The following is a 27,382-nucleotide window of genomic DNA, read 5'->3' on the forward strand; positions in this document are numbered from 1 at the left end:
TTCTCTTTGGGTAGTTAGTTCCATGGAGTTGACGGGGCTTCCCCATAGAAAATTAGTATTGAATGTAATGAAATGCCATTTTCTGGATAGTGCCCCAGAAGATGGGGCACTACCCAGGTGGCTGGGACCCCCATCTCCCCTCCCTTGGGGTCGGTGTGAACGAGTGGCAAGCGGTGATGGCATGTTGCTTGTTTGTTTGTTTTTCTTGGGAGAGGGGGGGTGGGTAAAGGGGTTTCTAGCCTTTGTTCAGTCTTAGGTTGCAATATTTGTACCAGGAGGGGGTCTGTTTTGCAGCGCCTATCTTTCTTATTGCTCATCCCCAATCGATGTTAGACGTGAATACTTTCATGCATGTAAGTTTCATAGGCCATTAGTTCCTTTGCCTTTCTGAGTGGACCATGTTCTGGCTAGTGGTCCCCGGTAGGCATGACAACTCCATATGACTGAAGTAGCCCCGTATTAATATTAACTAATATTGGTCCAATAGCTTTGAGAAGCCTTGGGGGCTCTACCCAGAAAATGGTGTTTCATTACATTCAGCACTGGTTTTTAAAGTGATACATAATGATGAAAGGCATAGCCTACATTATTTTGGATTCTGTAAATTTAGAGGTAACAATAATAACAATACAGTATTTGCTATTCACAAAACAGCAAAACAGATTGTCTTGCTTAGGATGAGAAATGTGAGAGAATTATATTAGATAAGGTATTTCTTTTTTTTAAATTGGTTAAGAGAAGTACAACAATTTGATTTTACAGCTGCAACAAAGATTCAGTTATCTCTGACTGCTCCGGACTTCTCACAACATCGTGTAGAGGACGTATTTAAGCTATTGGGGCCAGTGGCTGTTTTTTCTGCGAAGCACCAATGGTCAGCACCGCGGCCCATCTCGATAACGCGAACTGTCACTCAAGGTTTTGGCTTTTCAGTGAGAGGGGATGCCCCTGTGGTAATAGCTGGTGTTGACAGAGGAAGCCTGGCTGAGGTAAGACCCATGAATATTGTCGAGTTGTTCTCAGTGCCCTCATTTTATATCTGACTAAATCATAAATGATTTCGAATACTGTAAGTAGCTGCAAATGGAGCAAGTTTGACACTTAATGTCGTGCACAAGATATTGGGATAAATATCTTGTGCATGTTATTTGCACCAATACAGTATCTAATATTGCATTAGAAAAAAGACGTTTGGGTTCAATTTATTGTAATTATTTTACATGATGAAAATATTTTCATTGGGAGAACTGATTTTAGAATCCTAATTGCATTTTAGGGCCAAGCCTTTAAATATTATACAATACCTGAATTTACCTGAGGGCCACTATCTCTCTAGTGGCTTCAACAAGGGCAGGAAGCTGTCGACTTGTCAGAGGTTTCCCCACATTTGTCCTGATGATTTTATCGAGCTGGAGTTTAAAATTCAGCAGCGTTTTGGCATTTTGGCATTGGCATAGGTGGCAACATCTGCATTTACATACAGATGTTGCCACCTTCCTCACCAAAATGGCTTCTCCCAACACTCCTTTTGCTGTTAATACACTATATATACATGTTATATACAAGTATCTACATTTGTGTTCACCATAACGAACCACTAAGTTGATACGCTGAGTGGCAGTGGCACAGGCAGCCCGGCACTGGCTGCCACTCTCTCTCCCCCTCCTCACGCAACTCCCCAACATTCTCCTCCCACCATACTGTTTTTGCTTTTATTCACTATATACAGACATTATATATAAGTACCTACATGTTTTGTTCACCATAGTGAACCACTAAGCTGGTATAGTGAGTCCAGACAGTAAAAGGTTGTTACACACAGTCAGCAGACAACACTATCTCCCTCCCCACCAAGATTACTCCACCCACTACAGTGCTAATTATCACAACAATCCTGCTGTTATCAGAATCCTGGTCATTTTTATCACAGTCAGGGGTCTTCTGTAATAATATCATTGCTAAATAATAGCATGTACTTATGTATTTTGACATTTTTAGGTGATGCTGTGGTCACAAGCTGAACAGCAGGGCTGTGAGCTCATGCTGTAGCGCTAGCCTTGGTGGCTCACTCTGTACTGAAGCCCTCACACCCGGGAATGTTGCCCACAATTTTTTTTTATAAATGGCGTCTATTTACAAGAACCCTTTACAAGATGGTGAGGTGAACCCCGTGTATCCGTTGGCCGTTTAAATCTTGCATAGTACTCTAACATGTCATATGACGTGTCACAGTAGTTTAAGGGTTAAACCGAGTAATAGTAGGTAATTTTGTTTGAATTAGAAAATCACAGGTAGCACTTAACATCTGATTGTATGAAGTGGTCGGGTTCTGCTATGGATGGTTTGCTTTTTTGTGTGATGATGCTGATTTTGTGTGATACTGCAGAATATTGATATGGCAAATGAAGGGGGAAGTTTATCAGTCATAAATCATCATCTCCTATATTGCTGTCTTATTTCTTCACAGCTGATGTCTTCCCACCAAATAAAAATGAGTAATTAGGTAATAATGACAATAATATATTGAATATTGAAAGAGTAACTATTTTATATACTATACTATTCAACAGTATGTATATTGTATCTTTTTATATCTTTTGCAATAATATAATGTCAGTGTACTGAGACTTGCCTATATCCTACAGAGGGCTGGTGTAAATGAGGGCGATTTAGTGGTTTGCATTGGTAATCGTGATGTGAAGTGGATGCCACACGATGAGGTTGTTGGCCTCATTCGTGATGCAGGAAACATGCTCAGCTTAACACTTGTTACTCCTTGTGACAAGACTTACTACAAGTTACCAAAAGTATGTTCCTTTTAGCCTTTTATGTATATGAAGATTATTTTTGAAATGTGCTTTTTGACTTCTATATATTAATTCTTAATACCATGGTGGTTACAGTATACAAAAATTTTTTCTCTGAAACTTTGATGGATGAAGTGAACTGATTCTGCATAGATGCACTTTGAAATCTTGATATTATGTGGGGAGCCCCGTTGGCCTCCTGAAGCTTATCACACTAATTCACTGCCGTACTACTTGGTGTCATCAGTCGCGGAGTTCTATTGGCCTACTGGGGATTGTGAGCCAGAACCTGGTCCCCCTAGAGGTGCAATAGAGGTGCAAGGAGCCTATGAGTAAGGTGCCAATGAACAATTTACATTTAATGTGTATCATCTTTGCCATTATCCAAGGGAAGGCACCCAGAAAGAAAGGCAAATCAAAACAAACTACTGCATAGTTAAAACTAAACCTCGGCCTCGAAGAGAGAATACGTAGGAACTGTGATGAGGATTCGAACCTATGTGCTGGGTGTTCCCAGGCACATGCTCTAGAGAGTCTAGACGACTAGACCATGACATGCTCAAAAGGATTGCAACCTGGGGTATTACTGTACCCATGAGGTATCTTTGAGGCTTCTACTGAAGCCGAACCAAGGTTTCACACATTCCACCCATTCACTCTGGCTCTGTACTCACCTAATTGTACTCACCTAATTGTGCTTGCGGGGGTTGAGCTTTGGCTCTTTGGTCCCGCCTCTCAACTGTCAATCAACTGGTGTACAGATTCCTGAGCCTACTGGGCTCTATCATACCTACATTTGAAACTGTGTATGGAGTCAGCCTCCACCACATCACTTCCTAGTGCATTCCATTTATTAACTACTCTGACACTGAAAAAATTCTTTCTAACGTCTCTGTGGCTCATCTGGGTACTAAGTTTCCACCTGTGTCCCCTTGTTCGTGTCCCACCCGTGCTGAAGAGTTTGTCTTTGTCCACCCTGTCAATTCCCCTGAGAATTTTGTAGGTGGTTATCATGTCTCCCCTTACTCTTCTGTTTTCCAGGGATGTGAGGTTCAGCTCCTTTAGCCTTTCCTCGTAGCTCAATCCTCTCAGTTCCGGGACGAGCCTGGTGGCATACCGCTGAATCTTCTCTAACTTTGTCTTGTGTTTAACTAGGTATGTGTTCTACCTCTGATGCTCCTCTTTCAAGACAAAGAGTAATCACACTAACCTGACTGCATTAATGAGAAAATCTGTAGGAGCCGTGATGAGGATTCGAACCTATGTGTTGGGGTGTTCCCAGGTGCACGCTCTAGATGACTGCCTCAAAATTGCCAAAAGAACTCCCCCACAATGAAAACAAAATTTTGTGAAACTAGTATTCCGCTAGTTTGCTTCCACCTTCCCCCCACGCCTGGGGAAAAGGAGCCAGCCAACCTGGGTCAGCCGGGCCGCTCAAAGTTCAGTCCTATACTGATGTTGTGCCTAGCGGTCATGTCGCTCTGGCTCAAGTTTCCCATTTTCTTTGCTGTTTTTAGCCCTTGTGGCAGTGTTTCTACACAGAGGGGGGTGGGTGTGTGTGTGTAATTACCTAAGTGTAGTTACAGGATGAGAGCTACGCTCGTGGTGTCCCGTCTTCCCAGCACTCTGTCATATAACGCTTTGAAACTACTGACGGTCTTGGCCTCCACCACCTTCTCACCTAACTTGTTCCAACCGTCTACTACTCTGTTTGCGAAAGTGAATTTTCTTATTTCTTTGGCATCTGTGTTTAGCTAGTTTATATCTATGACCTCTTGTTCTTAAAGTTCCAGGTCTCAGGAAATCTTCCCTATTGATTTTATCAATTCCTGTTACTATTTTGTATGTAGTGATCATATCACTTCTTTTTCTTCTGTCTTCTAGTTTTGGCATATTTAATGCCTCTAACCTCTCTTCGTAGCTCTTGCCCTTCAGTTCTGGGAGCCACTTAGTAGCATGTCTTTGCACCTTTTCCAGTATATTGATGTGCTTCTTAAGATATGGGCACCACATAACCGCTGCATATTCTAGCTTTGGCCTAACAAAAGCCGTGAACAATTTCTTTAGTATATTGCCATCCATGTATTTAAAAGCAATTCTGAAGTTAGAAAGTGTAGCATAGGCTCCTCGCACAATATTCTTTATGTGGTCCTCAGGTGATAGTTTTCTATCTAGAACCACCCCGGAGCCGGTCGGCTGAGCAGACAGCACGCTGGACTTGTGAATCTGTGGTCCCGAGTTCAGTCCCGGGCGCCGGCGAGAAACAATGGGCAGAGTTTCTTTCACCCTATGCCCCTGTTACCTAGCAGTAAAATAGGTACCTGGGTGTTAGTCAGCTGTCACGGGCTGCTTCCTGGGGGTGGAGGCCTGGTCGAGGACCGGGCCGCGGGGACACTAAAAAGCCCCGAAATCATCTCAAGATAAGATAACCCCTAGATCTTTCTTTATCAGAATTCTTTAAAGATTTCTCACATAATATATAGGTTGTGTGGGGTCTATGTTCTCCTATTCCACATTCCATAACATGGCATTTATTAACATTAAATTCCATTTGCCAAGTGGTGCTCCATATACTTATTTTGTCCAGGTCATCTTGAAGGGCATGACAATCATCTAAGTTTCTTATCCTTCCTATTATCTTAGCATCATCAGCAAACATGTTCATATAATTCTGTATACCAACTGGTAGATCATTTATGTAGACAATAAACATCACTGGTGCAAGAACTGAACCCTGTGGTATGCCACTTGTGACATTTCTCCATTCCGATACATTGCCTCTGATTACTGCCCTCATTTTTCTATCAGTCAGAAGATTTTTCATCCATGTTAGAAGCTTACCTGTCACCCCTCCAATATTTTCCAGTTTCCAGAACAACCTCTTATGTGGAACTGTCAAAAGTCTCTTTTAGGTCTAGATAGATGCAGTCAACCCAACCATCTCTTTCCTGTAATATATCTATTAAGTAAGTGTGTAGTGTCTTAGGCAATTGGATTTTTCCTGGAGCCTGCTGCAGTGTGACTCTTGCCTCTCTTTATGAATGCCCCTCTTTATGACCCTTTCGGGTTAACAGCCCAATTTCTTTGTGAAATGTGAATCGGGTTACTGTAACGACCCTTTAAACCCCCCCCCCTCCCCCCCTCACTCTTAGGCCAACCAAAACTCTGACTTAGCTCTGCCCCCCTAGGCTTCTTGGACATAGGCCTGTCCTGAAAGTTATGTTTTACTCCCATAGAATCATGAACTGATCCCACGCTACACAGGAAACCACAGCCGTATATGGCTCCCAGCTCCCTCACTCGAAACTTGAGAATTACGGTAATTCGTCACTGGTCTAAACCTGTCAAATGGTTAGTGGCGAAGGCAGGAGGAGAGGGGAAACGGATTGGAAAGGACTGGGAGACAAATGATTTGGAGGGATTGGAAACATAAGGATTGGGGGAACAAGTGACTTGACCATCTGCCTAAGGGGTAATTTGACTCTGGTTATGATGGGAACCGGCCAGCAGGGACGGGGAAAAGACCAGAGGGTCGGACTGACACATGGGAGGGATGAACAAGGGAGGGGAGGCAAGCGAGGGGAAGGGGGAAGGAGCTAATGGTCTGCACATACCATTACATTACGAACTTTGCCTCGGGTAATATAGTTTGTCGATAAGAGTATGACCGACCTAGCGAGTGGCAGTACGGCGACTGTGCCTCAGTTTACCAGTGCCTCCCACCTAGTGACAATCGTGCCTGAATGCTTTGTAAAGAATTTCAGTGTTTTTTGGATTTTTAGGTATTTGAACATAAAAGTAATTATTGTATTATATATCTTGCCATGGATCCCAAGAAAGTCAGTGGTAAGGTTCAACCAAAGGAAATAGTTGAATAGAGGATGTCCCATCCTCATTAAGAAAATGTGTGAAGTATGGGAAAGAACTGCAAAGTTTTGTTGAAAAAACTCGCCCAGATAAAGCTGTAACAGGCCATTACATTGACCTTTAAAATGACAGTGATGTCTCACTACAGATGAGTGTTCAAATGTAAGGAAAAACAAGTGTCTATAGACAGATTCTTAGTAAGACATGCAAGCAGTGAGCCACAACCAAGTCCTGGTGGTACTCCTGCAAAACGTAGAAGAGAGAAATCATCACTGCCTGATGTTATAATGGAAGGGGACTCTCCTTCCAAACACTAACACCTCTCCTCCCCCCCCCCCCCTCCTCACCGTCTTCCATAAGCCAACAAGAGTTATCAATAAAGGTAAGCAATAACTTGTACAGAGCACCACTTGGTTTCCGAACCCCTTGGGGACGAGACCCGTCGGTTAACATGTAAGTTCGTATACGAGAAATAGAGGGGAAAAATAAACTAGAAATGTAAAAAGAAATTTTTCCGAAAAATTTATGAAAAAAACTCTAGGGGAAAAAATCGTCAGGTTCATGGCGTAAATGCGACCGTGTTTTGTTTGTACTCATCAATAAGTGAAGTCCTGATCCGCTTTATAAAAGTCCTTAATTGTTCCTAACTGATTATTAAGACGTCTGGCAAACATCCTCTGGATGTTTCCTGCCAGCCTGCAGGCACATCCTGCCTAAAATATACGATGATGTACTGTACATTTAAGAAACAAATCTGGGTCACAGGTCTGTGGAGTGTGGCTAGGCTTACGGAGTCAGCCGGTCCCTCCCCCACCACCAACACACCTCCCCCTCTCCCCCCACCACCGACACACCTCCCCCTCTCCCCCCACCACCGACACACCTCCCCCTCTCCCCCCACCACCGACACACCTCCCCCTCTCCCCCCACCACCGACACACCTCCCCCTCTCCCCCCACCACCGACACACCTCCCCCTCTCCCCCCACCACCGACACACCACCCCCACCCCCCACCCCAAACCCATACACACACACACACACACACTCTCAAAGGTCACGTGGTTCACAGTTCACTTCAACACCCATATATCGCTTCCTGCCTGCCTGCCTCCTTCCCAGCCTGCCTCCTTCCCAGCCTGCCTCCTTCCCAGCCTGCCTCCTTCCCAGCCTGCCTCCTTCCCAGCCTGCCTCCTTCCCACCTTGGAGAGAATGCAGGCCTGCCTCCTTCCCAGCCTGCCAGCCTGCCTCCCTCCCAGCCTGCCTCCTTCCCAGCCTGCCAGCCTGCCTCCTTCCCAGCCTGCCAGCCTGCCTCCTTCCCAGCCTGCCAGCCTGCCTCCTTCCCAGCCTGCCAGCCTGCCTCCTTCCCAGCCTGCCAGCCTGCCTCCTTCCCAGCCTGCCAGCCTGCCTCCTTCCCAGCCTGCCAGCCTGCTTCCTTCCCAGCCTGCCTGCCTGCCTCCTTCCCAGCCTGCCAGCCTGCTTCCTTCCCAGCCTGCCTCCTTCCCAGCCTGCCTCCTTCCCAGCCTGCCAGCCTGCCTCCTTCCCAGCCTGCCAGCCAGCCTGCCTGCCAGCCTGCTTCCTTTCCAGCCAGCCTGCCTCCCCCCCTGCCATCATGCTAACGGGTAGTGTGTGTTAGGCTTATCTTCGGGAATGAGCCGGTCTCACCCCCACCACCAACAAACCACCCGCCCCCCCTACATCCCATCTCTCAAGGTCACGCGGTTCAACCGCGTGACTACCACTCACTCCCTGCCTGCAAGCTAGCCTGCCTGCCTTCCTGCCTGTCTGCCTGCCTGTGCCTGCCTGCCTGCCTGTGCCTGCCAGCCTGCCTTTCCCTCCCTAATTCTCACTACTTCCATCCCTTCCTGCCTACCTCCTAGCATCTCTCCCTACCTCCCCCTCCCTCTTAGCATCTCTCCCTACCTCCTAACATCTCTCCATACCTCCCCCTCCCTCCTAGCATCTCTCTCCCCCCCTCTCTCACTGATTCTCCCCCCCCCTCATTCATACTGCCTCCCACCTCAGCTCCATCGTCCATCCACCCACCAGTCAGCCATCACTGACGCAATGCGTGCATTTGGAGCCAACATGGTGCACAGATGTTTCTTGATTGTGCAGATATGTAAAACAAAAGCACAGAATGAACATTCCAGCCTTATGGCAATTCAAAATAATAGGAATAATAGGCCGTGAATCTGTGAAGTCACAGCGGGCAAACTGGACCATCGCCCACCCACCACAACAAGCCGGCGTGACGCTTGGCGGACCCCTTCCTACCCGAACTTTGTTCGGGTAGCATGACTCCCCAACCCCAATCGGGAAACTGGAAGTTTCGGATAACTAAAGTTCGGAAACCAAGTGGTGCTCTGTACATACTTTAGTACTAAAGATTTGGGTGAATTAGGTATAAAATTTATTTTGAAGTTAATATTTTTGAGTGTGTGGAATAGATTAATTAAATTTTCTTTATTTATGTGAAAATTTGCTTCGGTTTACGAATTTTCAGATTACAAACAGTCTATGGGAACGGATTAAATTCGTAAGCTGAGGTACCACTGTACCTTCTACCATCTGCATGATGAAGAAACATTAGATCACTTAATCTTCCATTATTTTATTCGACTTGTTATCAGCAATGTGACATCTTCAGGAAAAATAAAAAAAAACTGAGCTCTATGTCCGACTTCATATGACGTTTTGCGCAGCTTAACTACTGTGGTGTTCCAAGTATATTGTGAAATTCCCCCTGTATGCATGAAATCAAGTGTTCCCCAAAAATTCTTTTTTCTTTGTAAAATGATAAATTCCCTTCCCTGAACATGTCTGTGTAAAAATAAATACCAAATTCCACTTACTTTGGCTGTGGGGACGTGGACAAGGTGTGCTGTGATGTCATCAGGGGCTGGTCGCCTGTGCGTGACATGCCCAGACACGGTCACGTGGGCCATTCACGCATTGGGTGTTGCGACAAATATATTTTCAATTATTTGTTCTGTGTTTCCAAAGCGTTTTTTTATTTTTTTTATCATATATGATGCATATTTGTGTCCTTTGCAATGTGTATACAGTAGAACGTTCATAATGCTCCATGGAACTGTGATAAGTGTTGGTAATGTGTCCACAATAAATGTTTGTCACAATATTACTTGTTAAAAATTCACTAAAATTACAATATGTACAGTTTTACACACTATTTACACAGTAACACACTGTATTACACACTCTTGATTATTATCTTGATATTATTATCTTGATTCAAAAGGTGACACCCCTAGGGTCAACACTTGCAGCAGAGGAGCTCCGGCATATTTCAACAATCCTAAGTATTGTAGTACAGGTTGATGGTAGTGAGTGGTGTCCCAGAGAACATAAAGGTATAGTGCTCTTGAAAAATAGGTGAGATAACAGGAAAGTGCTAAGGGAAGTGAAAAATCGGATGAGAAAAAGTTGCCCTAGTGTTTACAGTGCAGAGAAGAACATTCAAGATGGCCACTGGGAAGGGGAAAAACAAAACAGAGCTTGATTTTGAGGGATTCAATGAAGAAAGCATTGAGATAACCAGTCTATACAACAAGTTGGTAAATTTAGATACTATAGTGAACTCTCATGTAGAAATAATTAGTAAATTGAAAGAAAGTAATGACCATTTGAATAGCAAAGTTTTATGTCTTGAGGGTTTAGTGAAAGACTTGCGCAAGGATAAGAATCAATTGGAAACAAATTGCAAAGCCATGGAAGAAGAAAATAAACTCTTAAAAATAGCTTTGGAAGAAGTTAAAGTAAATTTAAACATAAATGACTACAATAGGTTAGGCAAGGAAATTCAACAGGAGAAACAGCTTTTGTCAGCACAGATGGAGGAAGTTACACAGGGAATAGAACAGTGCAAGAAAGATATGCAACTCACTTATGCACAAGTGGTCAAGGAGAAGGAAAAAATAGAAGAAGCAGTAAAGGAAGTCAAACACTGCAGCAACCAAGATAAAACAAACATTAGGCTAGAAGTGAGGAAAGAATTGGCATCTAACCCGAAGTTGGTGCAAAACACAGTTGATCGGAGTAAGTCCTGATCATTTTTGGCTGCAAAGAAAAGGCAATAACATCTAGGTCAGAAAAAGCTGTAGAAGCTAAAGTAGTAGATAAAATTGTTGGCCTCGTGGAAGGTCTTACAACCATTGAGAATGTGTGCGACTACAGGAGAATAGGCAGGTACGTAAAAGGGAAAGATCGACCTTTGAGGATCACCCTAAACGGTGCCAAACAGATGGAAGAAGTACTAAGGAATGCTAGAAAATTGCAAAGTGATGAGGATGGGAAAGGGTGGTCGTTAAGACGAGATCTTTCAAAAGAAGATAGAGAAGCTGAAACTGAACCTCGCCGAGGCAAAACATTTAAATGAGAGCAGGAATGAAGAAGAAATAAATTCTTTTTTCTTCAAAGTGATAGGGGTAGGCAAACCAGTAAAGTGGTACATAAAGGCAAACCAACAAAATCAATAGAGAGAGGGGGAGTGAAGAATAAGGAGAGGGGGAACAAGTTCCTGAAGATTGCATACACCAACATAGATGGAGTGAGATCGAAGATACTGGAGTTAAGTGATGTAATAGAGCTGCAGACACCAGACATTGTTGCACTCACGGAGACAAAACTTGAAGATGTTATTTTAAATGAGGTCATATTCCCAAGGGGCTACTCAATTTGGAGACGGGACAGAAAAATTAGGAAAGGCAGCGGCGTTGCTGTGCTGGTAAAAGAACACCTAAAGGTGAATGAAATAATGACTGCCAATCCACAAGAAGTTGACATAATAGCACTAGAGATCTGCCATGAGGATGATAAACTAATGATAATAAATGCATATAGTCCACCGCCAAGCAGCACATGGTCAAAGGAGGAGCTAGATAGTAAACGTGAAGGTCTTATAACAATAATGAGAGAGATTATAGCGAGAGCGGATAACGATAGATCACGACTGTTGATAGTCGGTGACTTCAACTTGAAATCCATAGACTGGGAAGCATATGAAGCTAAAACAGAAGATTTTTGGACCTGTAAATTTGTAGACCTCATCCTGGAAACATTCTTGTATCAACATGTTAAACAAGCTACGAGGATGAGGGAAGGGGATGTTCCCTCCATGCTAGATTTGATATTTACCAGGAAGGAGGAAGAGATATTTGACATTCAGTACCTTCCTCCCTTGGGTAAAAGTGACCATGTCTTTTTAGAAATAAAGTATGCAATGCGTTATAAGCTGGAAGAAAATAAGGAGGTTGAAGCAGTTGAAAAACCAGACTTCAGGTGAGGACATTATGGTGACCTTAGAAATTTTTTTAGTGAGTATAATTGGACAGACTTGATGCTAGGCAAGGAAGTGAATGAGATGTATGTAAAGTTTTGTGAAATATATGATAAAAGCACAAAAAAATTTATACCAAAACAGAGATGCAGAACTAGGAAACAGGATTGGTTCAATAGAAATTGCGAGAGGGCTAGAGACCAAAAGACACAAAAATGGAATCAATACAGGAAGAGGCCGAACCCCCAAACATACCAGCGATACAAAGATACGAGAAACAACTACACGGCAGTGAGGAGAGAGGCAGAAAGAAATTTTGAAAAAGGGATTGCAGACAAATGTAAAACAGAACCAGGTCTATTCTATAAATTCATAAACAACAAATTGCAGGTAAAGGTTAATATTCAGAGGTTGGAAATGGGAAATAGATTCATGGAAAATGAAAAGGAAATGTTTGAAACACTAAACGAAAAGTTCCAAAGTGTGTTTGTACACAATGAAATCTTTAGAGAACCAGATACAATAAGAATTCCAGAGAACAACATAGAGCACATAGAGGTGTCTAGAGACGAAGTGGAAAAAATGCTCAAGGAGCTCGGTAAGAACAAAGCAGCTGGCCCAGATGGCGTTTCACCATGGGTTCTGAGAGAATGTGCATCTGAGCTCAGCATTCCACTTCACCTGATCTTTCAGGCATCCCTGTGTACAGGAATCGTAGCAGACGTGTGGAAACAGGCTAACATAGTTCCAATCTACAAAAGTGGCAGCAGGGAAGACCCCCTCAATTATAGACCTGTATCATTGACAAGTGTAATAGTGAAAGTATTGGAAAAACTAATCAAAACTAAATGGGTAGAACACCTAGAGAGAAATGATATAATATCAGACAGACAGTATGGTTTTCGATCTGGAAGATCCTGTGTATCGAAATTACTCAGTTTCTATGATCGAGCCACAGAGATATTACAGGAAAGAGATGGTTGGGTTGACTGCATCTATCTGGACCTAAAAAAGGCTTTCGACAGAGTTCCACATAAGAGGTTGTTCTGGAAACTGGAAAATATTGGAGGGGTGACAGGTAAGCTTCTATCATGGATGAAAAATTTTCTGACTGATAGAAAAATGAGGGCAGTAATCAGAGGCAATGTATCGGAATGGAGAAATGTCACAAGTGGAGTACCACAGGGTTCAGTTCTTGCACCAGTGATGTTTATTGTGCACATAAATGATCTACCAGTTGGTATACAGAATTATATGAACATGTTTGCTGATGATGCTAAGATAATAGGAAGGATAAGAAATTTAGATGAGTGTCATGCCCTTCAAGAAGACCTGGACAAAATAAGTAGATGGATCACCACTTGGCAAATGGAATTTAATGTTAATAAATGTCATGTTATGGAATGTGGAATAGGAGAACATAGACCCCACACAACCTATATATTATGTGAGAAATCTTTAAAGAATTCTGATAAAGAAAGAGATCTAGGGGTGGTTCTAGATAGAAAACTATCACCTGAGGACCACATAAAGAATATTGTGCAAAGAGCCTATGCTATGCTTTCTAACTTCAGAATTGCATTTAAATACATGGATGGCGATATACTAAAAAAATCGTTCATGACTTTTGTTAGGCCAAAGCTAGAATATGCAGCTGTTGTGTGGTGCCCATATCTTAAGAAGCACATCAACAAACTGGAAAAGGTGCAAAGGCATGCTACTAAGTGGCTCCCAGAACTGAAGGGTAAGAGCTACGAGGAGAGGTTAGAAGCATTAAACATGCCAAAACTAGAAGACAGAAGAAAAAGAGGTGATATGATCACTACATACAAAATAGTAACAGGAATTGATAAAATCGTCAGGGAAGATTTCCTGAGACCTGGCACTTCAAGAACAAGAGGTCATAGATTTAAACTAGCTAAACACAGATGCCGAAGAAATATAAGAAAATTCACCTTCGCAAATAGAGTGGTAGACGGTTGGAACAAGTTAAGTGAGAAGGTGGTGGAGGCCAAGACCGTCAGTAGTTTCAAAGCGTTATATGACAAAGTGTGCTGGGAAGACGGGACACCACGAGCGTAGCTCTCATCCTGTAACTACACTTAGGTAATTACACTTAGGTAATTACTCAGTACTTTGGAAGTGAGTAATAATCAATGAAGTAGTCCATGGTACACAGCGTGATTTCACTCTTGTTGCACCAGGTACAGATAGATTTTCGCTTCCTGTTTCGTCGTTCTATGTGCTTGCAAATAACGCACTCACATGCACCCTTGGCTTTAGAACCTGTAAGTTTTATGTACCCAAGTATGTAATGCATAAGGTAGTCTTGAAAAGATCATAGGAAAAGATCAATTTGTAAGGTAATCGTGAAAAGATCGCTTTGTAAGGTCCCCACGCAGGAAGAGATTCAGCCAGCCTCGAAGAGTGTCCGTCAGTCAAGAAGAGATTAAGCTATTCTTGAAAATATCTTATGGAAAACACCACCATGGAAGCCGCTAACACTGTTCATCTATGCTACTTGTATCAGATGCATCATCACTGAACGCAGAAAATGATTCATCTATGTATCATCTATATAAATTGGAGATAACACAGGTTGGGAATGGTGGCGCTCAGATCTACTACTGGATATGCTCACTGTATCGTCCTCATAGGTGCTGTATCACTTACATCTGACCTTTGTGTTAGGTCCTTATTGTGCCTAGCTTCACCAATATTATGACCCTTATGTTCTTCAAACAATAAAGTTTGAATTTTACCGACAGAGCGTTATCTTTCAACACCGCGTTGGACAGGTGTTTGGGAGCCAGAGGCGTGTGTGCCACCCATGGTTGCTCATTCAGTACTAACCCAGCCAGCAGCCCTAGGGCATTCTGGGAATTTTTTCCAAGATGGCTGCCTCTCAGTTGAGGTCCTAAGTGTCCATTTCGTACACAACCAACCTCGTACACATTTAGAATTGGTACCGAAAAATCAGAGTTTTCTCGGTTGGCGCAGTTTCCCGCAGACCGAGAATACTTGGTTGGCACAGTTAAGTAGTTAACTGACACAGGTATAATGAGCTTACAAGTTGTTGTTTTTAGATTCAGCTACTTGAAACAAATATTGTAGTTCCAAGTAGCATAGGCTATGGTGAGCCCCCATAAGTGGAGGCTCTTTGGAGCCATTATCTGTATAGCTTACACGGAGAAATCTAAACATATATATAAGTGTAGGTTCACCTTGCTCTACAATTCGCCTAACCACCTTATCGTAGGGAGCTCAGAAGGATAGGGTGAGGTGATTGTTACCTGACTCTGGCTTCTAGATGTCCACTAGGTCTTGCGTCTTCCCTCTGGAACAATGGAAGACCATCGAACAGCTTTATGCTCAGTCAAATTCATTTGGATGTTGATTACTGGTGCCAACTCCCGAATGAACACAGCCTCAAGCGTACAAAGCTAATGAGTCAAAACCAAATACCAGTCTCCGTGGTGCAGTGGTAAGACACTCCCCTGGCGTTCCGCGAGCGCTTTGTCATGGATTCGTATCCTGGCCAGGGAGGATTTACTGGGCCCAATTCCTTAACTTTAGCCTCTGTTTAACTCAACAGTAAAATAAGTACTTGGTTGTAAAAACGATTCTTCGCGGCCGGGATTGTATTCCAGGGACCTGCCCGAAACGCTACGCGTACTATTGGCTGTACAAGAATGTAACAACTCTTGTATATATAAAAAAAAAAAAAATAATCGCCTGTACGTGTGATTATAGTAGTATCTCGAAATCGTAAGCAAGAATTCAATGAAATCATAAGTAAGATGCTAGGCTATTTCTAACTGAGGATAATCGGCCCCAAAGGGAAGACATTATGGTGTATTACAAAAATACATTTACTCAGGCATATAAGAAGGAAGAAAAGATGATACAAGATATAATTAGCAGAAATTGTGAACCTTGGAGTGAAAATGCAAGGATTTGCTCGATTATTTATTACAACGACCCTCCTATGGCTTCCTTCATTATGAGAAATAACATTTCTGCCTCCTTTTACAAATTGAGGTGTACTAATGTAGTATATCAATACAAATGCAGCTCTGGAGACTGTGCTTTGAAATATATGCTTCATTGGACATACAGTACCACGAATGCAATGAGCAGACATCTTACACTACATTTGCAAGAGGGAGGTATTAAGCAACATCATTCTCAACACCCCAACACCATCCTGAGTCACCAAGACATACTGAAAGATACATCAATAATCTCGCATACTAATAATTGTAAGATTCTTTGCATGCTTGAGGCTGTGTTCATTTGGGTCATTTGGCTGACACCAGTAATCAACGTCCAGATGAATTCAACTTCGAGCATATAGTCGTTCGATGGTCCTCCATTGATTGAGTTGGAAGATGGCAGACCTGGCAGACAACTAGAAGCCGGAGTCGGGCAACAGTTACCTCACTATGGTAACCACTGAATGGCAATTCAGCGCTCCCTATGATTAACCACTGCACCGCGCAAAATAACAAATGCTGTTTGCCTATTACTGTGCCACCCAACAAAAGTATTTTTTATTTTTTCATACACATTTGAAATGAAAGCGCTGTAGGTTTGGTACAAAATGGACTCCTGAGACCTCGGTGAGAGGCAGCCATCTTGGAAAAAAGTTCCCACATCTCCCTAGGGCTGCTGGCAGGATAAGTTCTGAATGAGCAACCAAGGGTGGCACATTAGTTGGTGACGAAACTAGAGCGGTCTCGGGGGAGTCCCCCTTTCCAGCCATAGGAGTAAAGGATGCTGCCCTCAGTCCATTGAAGTAGGTGGTGACTCGTCTGTTTTTCAGGAAGTTCCTGACAAGTCTGAGAAGAATCCAGTTTTGGGTTGGTAAGTCTGCTAGCTTATTCACCAGGACGTTGTGTCATAGACTATCGAAGACCTTGTGCAAATCTCTAGTTGCAATTCGGGCTATCTGTTTTTGTTGGCAGATTGTGGAGGTCGTGTCGTATATGATGCTGTTTGCATGTTAGGTTGAGCGGTGAGATCTAAAGCTGAACTGCTTTTCACTGAAGAGGTTGTTATACTCCACATAGTAGTTGATTCTGTTGGATATTATTTTCTCAAAACATTTTCCTAGTGTGTCGAAGGGAGATCGGGTGGTAATTGCCTGGTTGGTGGGTCTTTTTTTTTTTTTAGGCTTGGAATCATCTTGGTCGATTTAAAGGCGACAGGAATATGGCCCGATGCCAATATTGCATTGAATATATTTAGTATGGAGTGCAGGAGATTATCTGGAAGAAGTTGGATCTGTCTAGCTCCTATCCCCGAGGGGTCTGGAGCGTTGTGCCGGATGCTCTTGATGACCCCTCTCATTTCGACCATTGTTATGGATCTCGTTGGTGGGTGCTCATTTTGTAGTTTAGCGGGGTCAATCACATGGGTTCCAAGGAGGAAGTTGGCATTCTCTGCGGTCCATTCATTGACTCGGTTGAAGCAAATGTTGTTGAAGGCTCTATTATTCGAGACCATAAGCATCTCCCTCCAAACAACACCCATGAGGTCAGCCTGCTCTTGTAAGTCTTCGACTTTGACTTGCTGTACTTCATCATCCTTATCTATGAATGTGTGGTCGAGATGAGGGAAGCGCGGCCTAGACGACCCCATAAGATGTTTGATGTTCTGCCAAAAGATGCTGGGTTTCCTTTTATATTGGTTGGCTTGCCTCGCTAGGTTGCCCCAGATGTGGTTCCTGTGGGCCAGCGTTTGGTCAATGGTTTCTCTTCTGAGAGTTTGCAGGGTTTAAGGCAAATGGATGGCCCAATTGTTGATGGCTGTGGCAGGCTTGTTGGTATTCATGCATTTTACTTCTGACCACTCGTGTAGGTTTATATTGGTAGTACCTCCTGGTGCTGGACATTTAGCATGTGGCCTTGGTAGCTTGCTGGATTCCGTTTTGGATGGAGGTGACAGTTTGGTTGATGGACTGGGTGAGGTGGTTGTCCATTTTGATTACTGGGTCCTCCGCGAGGATGGTTTGTGGGCTCCCATTGGTTCCCATTGTTTCCAGCCTGGGCTTAGGGGGATGGGCCACAAACCTAAAGGGAGCTGTTTGGAGAGTAATGAATACTGGGATTTGGTCTGAGCCCACATTCCTGTTGGGGTCATCCTGCAGTGGAATAAATCACAGTTTCTGTTGGTCAGTACGGTGTCTGGGGTACTCCTTGTGTTACCTACGAAGAAGGTCTTGAAGTAAGTACCTTGGAAGGAGAGGTCCTGGCTCTGCATTAAGGTGAAGAGCTGTCTGCCCTTAAGGTCCGATCCATTGGGTGCATTGAAAAGGGCATGGTGGTGGGCATTCAGATCCCCTGCGATGATGGTCAGATGGTTCCTGTCGAGCTGCCTATCAAGCTGCCTATCAAATTTAGTCTGGGTGGAAGATATGCAGTGCCAACAATTAAGTTCTCAAGGGTAGAGGCAAGTTCCATTACCAGGAAGTGGTCGTCCTCTATGAGAATGGGGCGGAAGGAGAGACCCCTTTTTACTAGGTTTGCCACCCTGTTGGGTAGCCCCCTCTCGAGTTCCATGGTGTTAAACCCCCAAAGAGAGATGTGCTGATCCTGTCGGGCTGCTGTTTCGTAGAGGAGGAGGATGACTGGGTTGCCTGGCTACCTCTAGGGAGAGGAGGAATCTGTTGTTGATGAAGTGCTTGATATTTAATTGCAAGTTTGTGACCCCCATTATGACCGTTGATTTGATTTTTGGGGATGCTGAGAAGGTAGTGCTTGGAGGAGGGATCAACTTCAGAGTGGGGGAAAGAGGGTAGAATTGAGCGTTCAGTCTGAGGGGTGGAATTCACCATATCCTGGTGAGGTTTGCTTGGTCTCGGGCTCGTAGCTTCGTTGCTGTTATCTTCAATGTTTACACTTGTGGAGCTCGAGTCGGCGCTGCTGTCTGAGAATTCAAAGGAGTTGTCCTCTTCGGTCTCCGTCTGAGGATGGGCCTCGTTAGAGAGCCCCAACCCCTTTAGTTGGGACAGAGGGTGAGCTGGAGGCCTATCTGGATGCTGTGGGGTTGGGGAAGGGGTACAAGGGAGGGGGATGAGCTGTTGGTTACCCTGGGTAAGGTTAGCTAGGGGGAAAGGAGGCAGAGCTGTGAGACATGTTTGCTGTGAGGTGAAGAATCTGGGGAAGGTAGGGGTGGGGCGGGGATGGGTGCAGCAGAGGCGGTGGTGGGGTTAAGGGATGGATGATGAGGAGGTTGAGCTCGAGCGGTAGGTTAATTTCCATTGGAGGTTAATATGTCCAGAGTGGTTTGGGAAAGGATTTCAGGGAGGCTATTGTCCTTCCTGAGAGTGTTCCAGAGCTCCAGCAGGTGGACAGGGTTCTTGACAATAGTTTTTGTGAATTCCTGCAGATTTATTCCCATGTCAGACGTGGATTGGGTTTGGGATTGTACCATCAGACGACTCCCTGGCACTAGTTGGTGTTGGTTTAGAATCTGCTCAACCATGCTGTGGTGGGTATGTGGGCCTGCGGGCCGCTCCAAGCAACAGCCTGGTGGATCAAACTCTCACAAGTCAAGTCTGGCCCCGGGCCGGGCTTGGGGAGTAGAAGAACTCCCAGAACCCCATCAACCAGGTATCAACCAGGTATCTGCTGGGGGGCACCTGCAGAATTGGAGGTGGGTTGGGTGGGAGGGGTTCCCGACTTGGATGGGTTGTTGATGTTGCAAGGGTGGGAAGTTGTTAGTCTGGTGGTGGCTGCCTGCCCATGTACAGGAAACCAAAGCTGAAGCCCATGTTTGATTGCCTCTTTCTTTCCTCTCACGCAGGTGGGAGACGGCTATGTGGGGTCCAATGCATTGGGCACATTTAGGGGTCTGACTTGTACAGACTTTGTAACCTCGTTCACCTGCGCAGATGCTGCATTTGGGTGTTCCATTCAGACATGAGTTGGAGTAGTGATCATGTCCAAAGCACTTAAAACATTGCTTGATTTTGTAGAACTTTTGGATTCAGATTTGGTCGAGAAGCGACTTTATGCCAAAGGTGGAAATGACATCAGACCAAGCCTTTGATGCCTGTTTGGCTGTGGCCAGAGTTAGCTTCAAGACTTTGTTGTCCCTCGCTGCATTATTAGTCAGGAGGGCTTGGACTTTTTTCAAGTCTTGGTTCTTGGTCTCTATTTCTGCTATTATCTCATGTTCTTCATGGTACATGAAAATCTCATGGGCTGTATGGCTATAGATCTTGGATTGGTATTCAGTCAATAGGCTGATATCCCCAGATTTTTAAGTTTTCCAGTGAGATGAGAACTGTTCAGTAAGGATGCCATTGGGAACCACCATGCCGGCTCCACTGGGCATGCTGTAGACATTTTTAAAGTCAATATTAGTGGCCCCATAGACCACGTTCAGGTCTTAGTGCACATTTGGTCTGACAAGTCCGTGAATATGACTTTGGTTGCCATGATTCCAAGGGACCAGATAAGTTAAATGTGCAAGTCGAGTCTGTTGGGTTGGTAGTGTCTGGATAGTCTGTGGCTAATGGTTGTTAGCATGTTGGTTGAGGCTACTAACACAGTATCCACTCAATTTAACGGCCTCTTTTATACCGATCTGCCGGTAAAAGGCTTAACAATCCCTGGCTTACAAAGGGAATACTTAAATCTATTAATTACGAAGATAAATTTACCCAAATAAAGAGCAACATTAAACAAACATGGAGAACAATTTCACAAATATTGGGATCAAAGAAGTCTTTAAATAACAAACCGACTCTCCTGTCTAATAACGATGGTCAGCTTTCAGCCTCTGATTCTGCTATTGAGTTCAATAGGTTCTTCTCTTCCATTGGTTCATCCCTTGCTAATGATATTCCATCTTCCAGTACTGACATTAAGGACTATCTGACAGGGAACTATCCCCAGTCTCTGTACCTAAAGCCTATTAATTCCATTGACGTCAATGAGATAATCCTTTCCCTTAAAACCAAGTCTGGTGCCCTTGAGGAGATACCAACTTTAATCTACAAAAAAGCCTCCAGATCTTTAGCCCCTGCTATTGCTTTGCTCTTCAACAAGTCACTTGAACTCCAAACCTTTCCAGATATTCTAAAAAAAGCGAGAGTAACGCCTGTCCACAAATGTGGTGATCTCACAGATGTTAACAACTACAGACCTATATCAATCCTGCCAAACTTGTCAAAAATTTTTGAAAAACTAATCTATAAGCAGCTTTACTCATATCTAGCCAAACTCAATATACTTAGCCCTTGCCAATATGGCTTCAGGCCCAAAAAAAGCACTAACGATGCACTTATTAGTATGCTTAACTCGATTCATACAGCTCTTGATAAAAATGAGTTCCCTGTTGGGTTATTTGTGGACCTGCGTAAAGCTTTCGATACTGTCAACCACCAAAACCTTCTTCTTAAATTACATCATTATGGTGTCAGAGGACACTCCCTACAATACCTCAAATCCTACCTTACTGACAGGCTCCAATGTGTTTCTGTGAATAATACAATTTCTCCCACCCCACCCATCAACATTGGTGTTCCCCAGGGCAGCATACTTGGCCCTCTCCTCTTTCTCATCTACATTAACACTTTCGCTCGGGGATGACGCAGCATTGCGTCATCCGTTTACTGGCGGTAATGCCGGGGATGACGCAGCATTGCGTCATCCAATTTAAAAATTCGCCAAAAATCAGGTTTTTATCCAATTTTTTTGGGACTGGTTTTAAAATGTGCGCCGATGTCTTCCCATTTTCTTTGTTGAGCCTCGTGGCCCTTAGGCGGCTTGGCACACGCCGTGGGCCCATTGTCTTTGCTCCACTGTTGTGACCAATGTCGCCTCCCCTCGCATCTCAAACGTGTGAACATTTCGGCTATTTCCCGTGGCTATATTTCTTACTGCGGCTTTAGAAACTATCTACGCTTACTCCACGATGGATAGTAATCATGAACAAGGCCCTTCCAGGAAGAAAATTGCGAAAGAAAGGCTTGAAAAGGGTGGGAATTTGGAGTGTAGCAGGAAGGCCTCTGAGCACTCACTCACGGCTAACGCGTGGCCCGTCTTCAACTCGTCGGCGGTTGGAGCGTGACCAGGTTTTTTTTTTTATATGCTAATGTTCCTCTAGAGAATTTTATTACGAACCCATTGAGACCAAAATGAAAGACCTAGGACAAAAATTGAGGTGACCAGAGTGAAAATAGTGAAAACATTTTATCCCGTTTGCGCGCTCCCGGGTAACTCGTTCGCACTTTCTCCTGTTTGCTGCGGGTAATTAGCTGGGCTTTTGGAGTTTATATGCATTTAGTGCTGTAGAGAATTTTATTGCGAACACAATGATACCAAATTTAATCTCGTAGAAGGAGAATTGAGGTGACAAAGTTGAAGAGAGTATACACTTTTCGGAATTAACGCGCGCTTCCGTGACACGCTGGGGCCCATATCGCCCTGTCGAGGGGTGGCGCGCGGGGTGAGCGAAAGTGTTAATGACCTTCCAAATGCCTCCCAACACCTCAAACCAATCCTATTTGCTGACGACACAACCTTCATTTACTCCAGTCCTGATCCCCTTGCTCTAAATGCCACAGTAAATACTGAACTAAATAAAGTCCATCTGTGGCTAACTGCCAACAAACTCACCCTTAACATTGACAAAACTTTCTATATTCTGTTTGGCAATAAATCCTCTAATCAAATAAATCTCAAAATAAACAATACCCAAATTTGTAACAAATTAGATGGCAAATTCCTTGGCATTCTCATTGACCACAAGCTGAATTTCCAGGGACACATTCTAAACATATCTAAAAAAGTTTCAAAAACTGTGGGCATTCTTTCTAAGATCAGATATTATGTACCACGCCCTGCCCTGGTGACTCTCTATTACTCCCTTATCTATCCATATCTCAACTATGGTATTTGTGCTTGGGGCTCTACTACCCAAAATCATTTACGTCCTCTAATTACTCAACACAAAGCTGCTATTAGGACAATATCCAATTCTGGCCCCAGACATCACTCGGTACCCCTATTCAAATCCCTGAATATGTTAGACATTAAGTCACTGCACATTCTCTCATGTGTACTATACATATACAAAACGCTAAATTGTAATGCCAATCCTGATCTCAAAAGCTTCATAGAAGGTTGTAACAGAACCCATGAGCACCACACCAGAAATAAATACAGTTTTGATATTCCTAGAGTACGACTTAATCAAACCAGAAATGCTCTACAAATCAAGGGGCCCAGAATGTGGAATGACCTTCCCAACCATGTTAAAGACAGTACCTCTCTCAACCAGTTTAAGATAAAAACTAAACACTACCTAATAAATTCCCTGTAACCTACCTCACTCCTCTATTGTCAACCCATGTCCGTTATTTTCTTTTTTTTTAATCAACACTGTTTGTCAACCTATTGTATTTGTGCTGCTTTTTCAGTCATGTTCCCCCTTTTTTTTTTATCTTTATTTGTATTTGTTCTCAACACTTTTTATTCTTTATGCTCAATTAGTATTAAGTTCTAGATATTAATGTGTTTCTTGCCCGAAACGCATTGCGTAATAGTGGCTTTAGGCATTGTATGTACTAGCTCTATCTATATATCAATCCATTAATGTAACATCACTTGTATGTATATACCTTACCTGAATAAACATCTGAAAAATCTGAATCTGATCTGAATCTAATAACGACCGGTTTGGGAGATCGGTATTTAGAGCCTCATATAACAGTCTGGCAGTCGATATTACCAAAGGTTGGTATTAGGTTTGTTTTGGAATCAGGGGGGTCCTCACATGGCAAGCAGGCCGCCTACTTCTATTGTCCCCTCCCTCACCCTCACTGCACCTCTCCCCCACTCCTGCTTCCCCCCTCCCCCCCGCTTCCTCAAGACCCTTCTGGGAAATGGCTTGGTGGATTGCCAGCCAGACAGTCTGGAGAATCTCCATCTAATACAATAAAGCATTCATGAAACAAGTATTTTATAACTTTTTGTTATCCTAATAATATTACTAAACAAAATCTGTAACCAAAATTATATATAATGATGCACATCCAAAATTTTAAGAAACAAATCTGGTTAACTGGGTCAAGTGTGTTAGGCTTATCAGAGTGAGCAGGTTCTTCACCACTACTGATGCCCCTGCCCCCCCCCCCCCTCCTCATACATCTTATATACACACACTCTCTGCTTCACCTCAACTCAACACCCATCCCTCCTTCCTCTCCTTCCCCTCCTTCCCCTCCTTCCCCTCCCTCCCCTCCCTCCCCTCCCTCCTTCCCCTCCTTCCCCTCCCTCCGTCCCTCCCTCCCGCCCTCCTGCCCTCCCTCCCTCCCGCCCTTCTTCAAATTCTAAAATTCTCGCTCAAGTCAACAGATCATAGGTCCAACTAGGAACGAAAACACACTAGACTTGCTATTCACAAACAATGATGAACTAATCAGAGACATTACAGTCTCTGATACTACATACTCGGACCATAATCTCATTGAAGTGCAAATTAGCATAAATAACGATAGTAGGTCTAAAAGACCCAAAGAGCTAGAAGGAATATTCAGTCAATTCAGTTTCAACAATAAGAGGATCGACTGGGAAAAAATAAATGTAGACCTTGCAACCATTCAATAGGAGACGGTCTTAAGCGACAAAACTCCCACACAGGGAGAGATCAACTGACAGCTGAAGCTTACAAGGTCTGCCTGAAGCACGTGCCTGTGAGGAGGGTCAGAAAGAGGACCAACTCTAGAAAGAGAACGCAGAAGACTGTACAGGAGAAGGAAAAAAATAACGGAAATGCTTTGGAAGACACGACTATCACATGCAAGGAAAATAAACGTAAACAGGGAGATTGAAGAAATAGAACAACGTTGAAGTGATCATACGAGGCTGAGGATATGGAATTGGAACAGAAAGCTATACAAGAGATAAAGAAAAATCCAAAATATTTTTTCACATATGCAAAATCAAAAATCTCGACCAGTATTGGACCTTTAATTACAACTGATGTACGTACACAGAGGACAACAAAGAAATTAGTGAAATTCTAAGAAGCCAGTATGAGGCTATGTTTAGCACACCAATAAACAACATAAAAGTTGATGACCCAGACATCGCCGGTCGGCCGAGCGGACAGCACGCTGGACTTATGATCCTGTGATCGCAGGGTCAATCCCGGGCGCTGGCGAGAAACAATGGACAGAGTTTCTTTCACCCTATGCCCCTGTTACCTAGCAGTAAAATAGGTACCTGGGTGTTAGTCAGCTGTCACGGGCTGCTTCCTGGGGGTGGAGGCCTGGTCGAGGACCGGGCCTGCGGGGACAGGGGAGCCGGTTGGCCGAGTGGACAGCACGCTGGATTTGTGATCCTGTGGTCCTGGGTTCGATCCCAGGTGCCTGCGAGAAACAATGGGCAGTTTTTTTTTCACCCTATGCCCCTGTTACCTAGCAGTAAAATAGGTACCTGGGTGTTAGTCTGCTGTCACGGGCTGCTTCCTGGGGATGGAGGCCTGGTCGAGGACCGGACCGCGGGGACACTAAAAAGCCCCGAAATCATCTCAAGATGACCTCAAGATGACAGCTTCTTTATGAATGACATTCAAGCTGCAGATAATATAACGGATATTAACACGAACTTGGGAGACTTTGACAGAGAAATTAACAATATGCCCATGCATTCAGCTCCTGGGCCTGACTCATGGAATTCAATATTCATAAAGAAATGTAAAGTATCAGTAGCGCGAGCACTCGGCATAATATGGAGAAAGAGCCTAGATACAGGGGGAGATATCAGCAGCACTTAACACTTTGGCATACCCCGCGTGCCACCCCTCAATTTGGGATGGCGCGATATGGGTCCCACCCCGCGATTTGGGTCCCAGGGTTTCACGGGAGCGCGTGTAAATTCTGAAAAGTGTATACTCTCTTCAACTTTGTCACCTTAATTCTTGTCCTACGAGATTAAATTTGGTATCATTGTGTTTGCAATAGAATTCTCTACAGCACTAAATGCATATATAAACTCCAAAAGCCTGGCTAATTACCCGCAGCAAACAGAGAAAGTGCGAACGAGTTACCCAGGAGCGTGCAAACGCAATAAAATGTTTTCACTATTTTCACTCTGGTCACCTCAATTTTCGTTCTAGGTCTTTCATTTTGGTCTCAATGGGTTCGCAATAGAATTCTCTAGAGGAACATTAGCATATAAAATAAAAAACCTGGTCACGCTCCAACCGCCGACGAGTTGAAGACGGGCCACGCGTTAGCCATGAGTGAGTGCTCAGACGCCTTCCAGCTACACTCCCAATTCCCGCCCTTTTCAAGCCTTTCTTTCGCAATTTTCTTCCTGGAAGGGCCTTGTTCATGATCACTATCCATTGTGGAGTAAGCGTAGATAGTTTCTAAAGCCGCAGTAAGAAATATGGCCACAGAAAATAGCCGAAATGTTCACACGTTTGAGATGCGAGGGGAGGTGACATTGGTCACAACAGTGGAGTGAAAACAATGGGCCGATGGCGTGTGCCGAGCCACCTGCGGGCCACAAGGTGCAACAAAGAAAATGGGAAGACATCGGCGCGCATTTTAAAACCAGTCCCCCAAAAATCGGATAAAAACCTGATTTTTTGCGATTATTTAAAGTGGATGACACAATGCTGCGTCATGCCCGTCATTATCGACAGTAAACGGATGACGCAATGCTGTGTCATGCCCGGGCGAAAGTGTTAACCCTTAAATGGCGCATGGCTATATACCATTTGACACCCACAGGCGCATACCAAAAAAAAAATCTTTTTTTCTTCCTAACCTGTTAAGTCGTGTTCCCTGATCACGGGGTAAAAAAAAAAAAAAAGTCAATTGTACTTACCGACGACGTAATTGAGCCGACAAGATGGGTGATGACGTCACAGTTTGCATGTTCGCTCATGCACGGTGCGTCCCGGAGGCGTTGCGCACGGTCTTCAAGCAGCCAGAGTTGCCACGAATTTATTTTCGCGTCATTATTTACAGTGTCTAGGCATGTATTCTTTGCAATATTAGTCACTAATTGGGTTGCACATAATGTTACTTCAGTTATTGTCAGTATATGTTGCATACATCAATTATACACATGCGCACACAAAGTCGCCGCGCCACCATCTGCGCAACCCTCCCCCCCCTCCCCGAGAGGGGGAAGGGGGAGCCCCAGACCCTCCACGCCGGCGATCCAACTGGTAGTTCTTGGCTGACTGGTCATACTGGCTGGTCGAGTGCCTCTGGTCCGGTTTTTGTTTCAGTTCTGTGCCTTGTGGTGTGGACTGTCTCTACCGGTGGGGTGTGAGCCAGGAGTAAGATTCCACAGTACTCGGGCTGCATGTGCCTAGGGCTATCTTCCCTAGGTGCCCTGTAAGTACTGCCCTTGGGGCTTGGGGCCACCTTCCACA

General features: G+C 44.1%; 1 protein-coding gene across 2 annotated transcripts in view; it reads left to right on the forward strand.

The window, feature by feature from the left end:
* The window catches only part of Rhp (GTP-Rho-binding protein rhophilin), a 319,468-nt gene that overhangs the window by 282,293 nt on the left and 9,793 nt on the right, over window positions 1-27,382 (forward strand). For both annotated transcript variants that reach the window (XM_069308794.1, XM_069308795.1), the window contains exons 11-12: window positions 763-989; window positions 2,646-2,807. In XM_069308794.1, the coding sequence (XP_069164895.1) occupies window positions 763-989; window positions 2,646-2,807 (389 nt within the window). The remainder of the gene's footprint in view (window positions 1-762; window positions 990-2,645; window positions 2,808-27,382) is intronic.

This window comes from Procambarus clarkii, chromosome 63 (assembly GCF_040958095.1).
Source record: "Procambarus clarkii isolate CNS0578487 chromosome 63, FALCON_Pclarkii_2.0, whole genome shotgun sequence".
NCBI classification, from domain to species: Eukaryota; Metazoa; Arthropoda; class Malacostraca; order Decapoda; family Cambaridae; genus Procambarus; species Procambarus clarkii.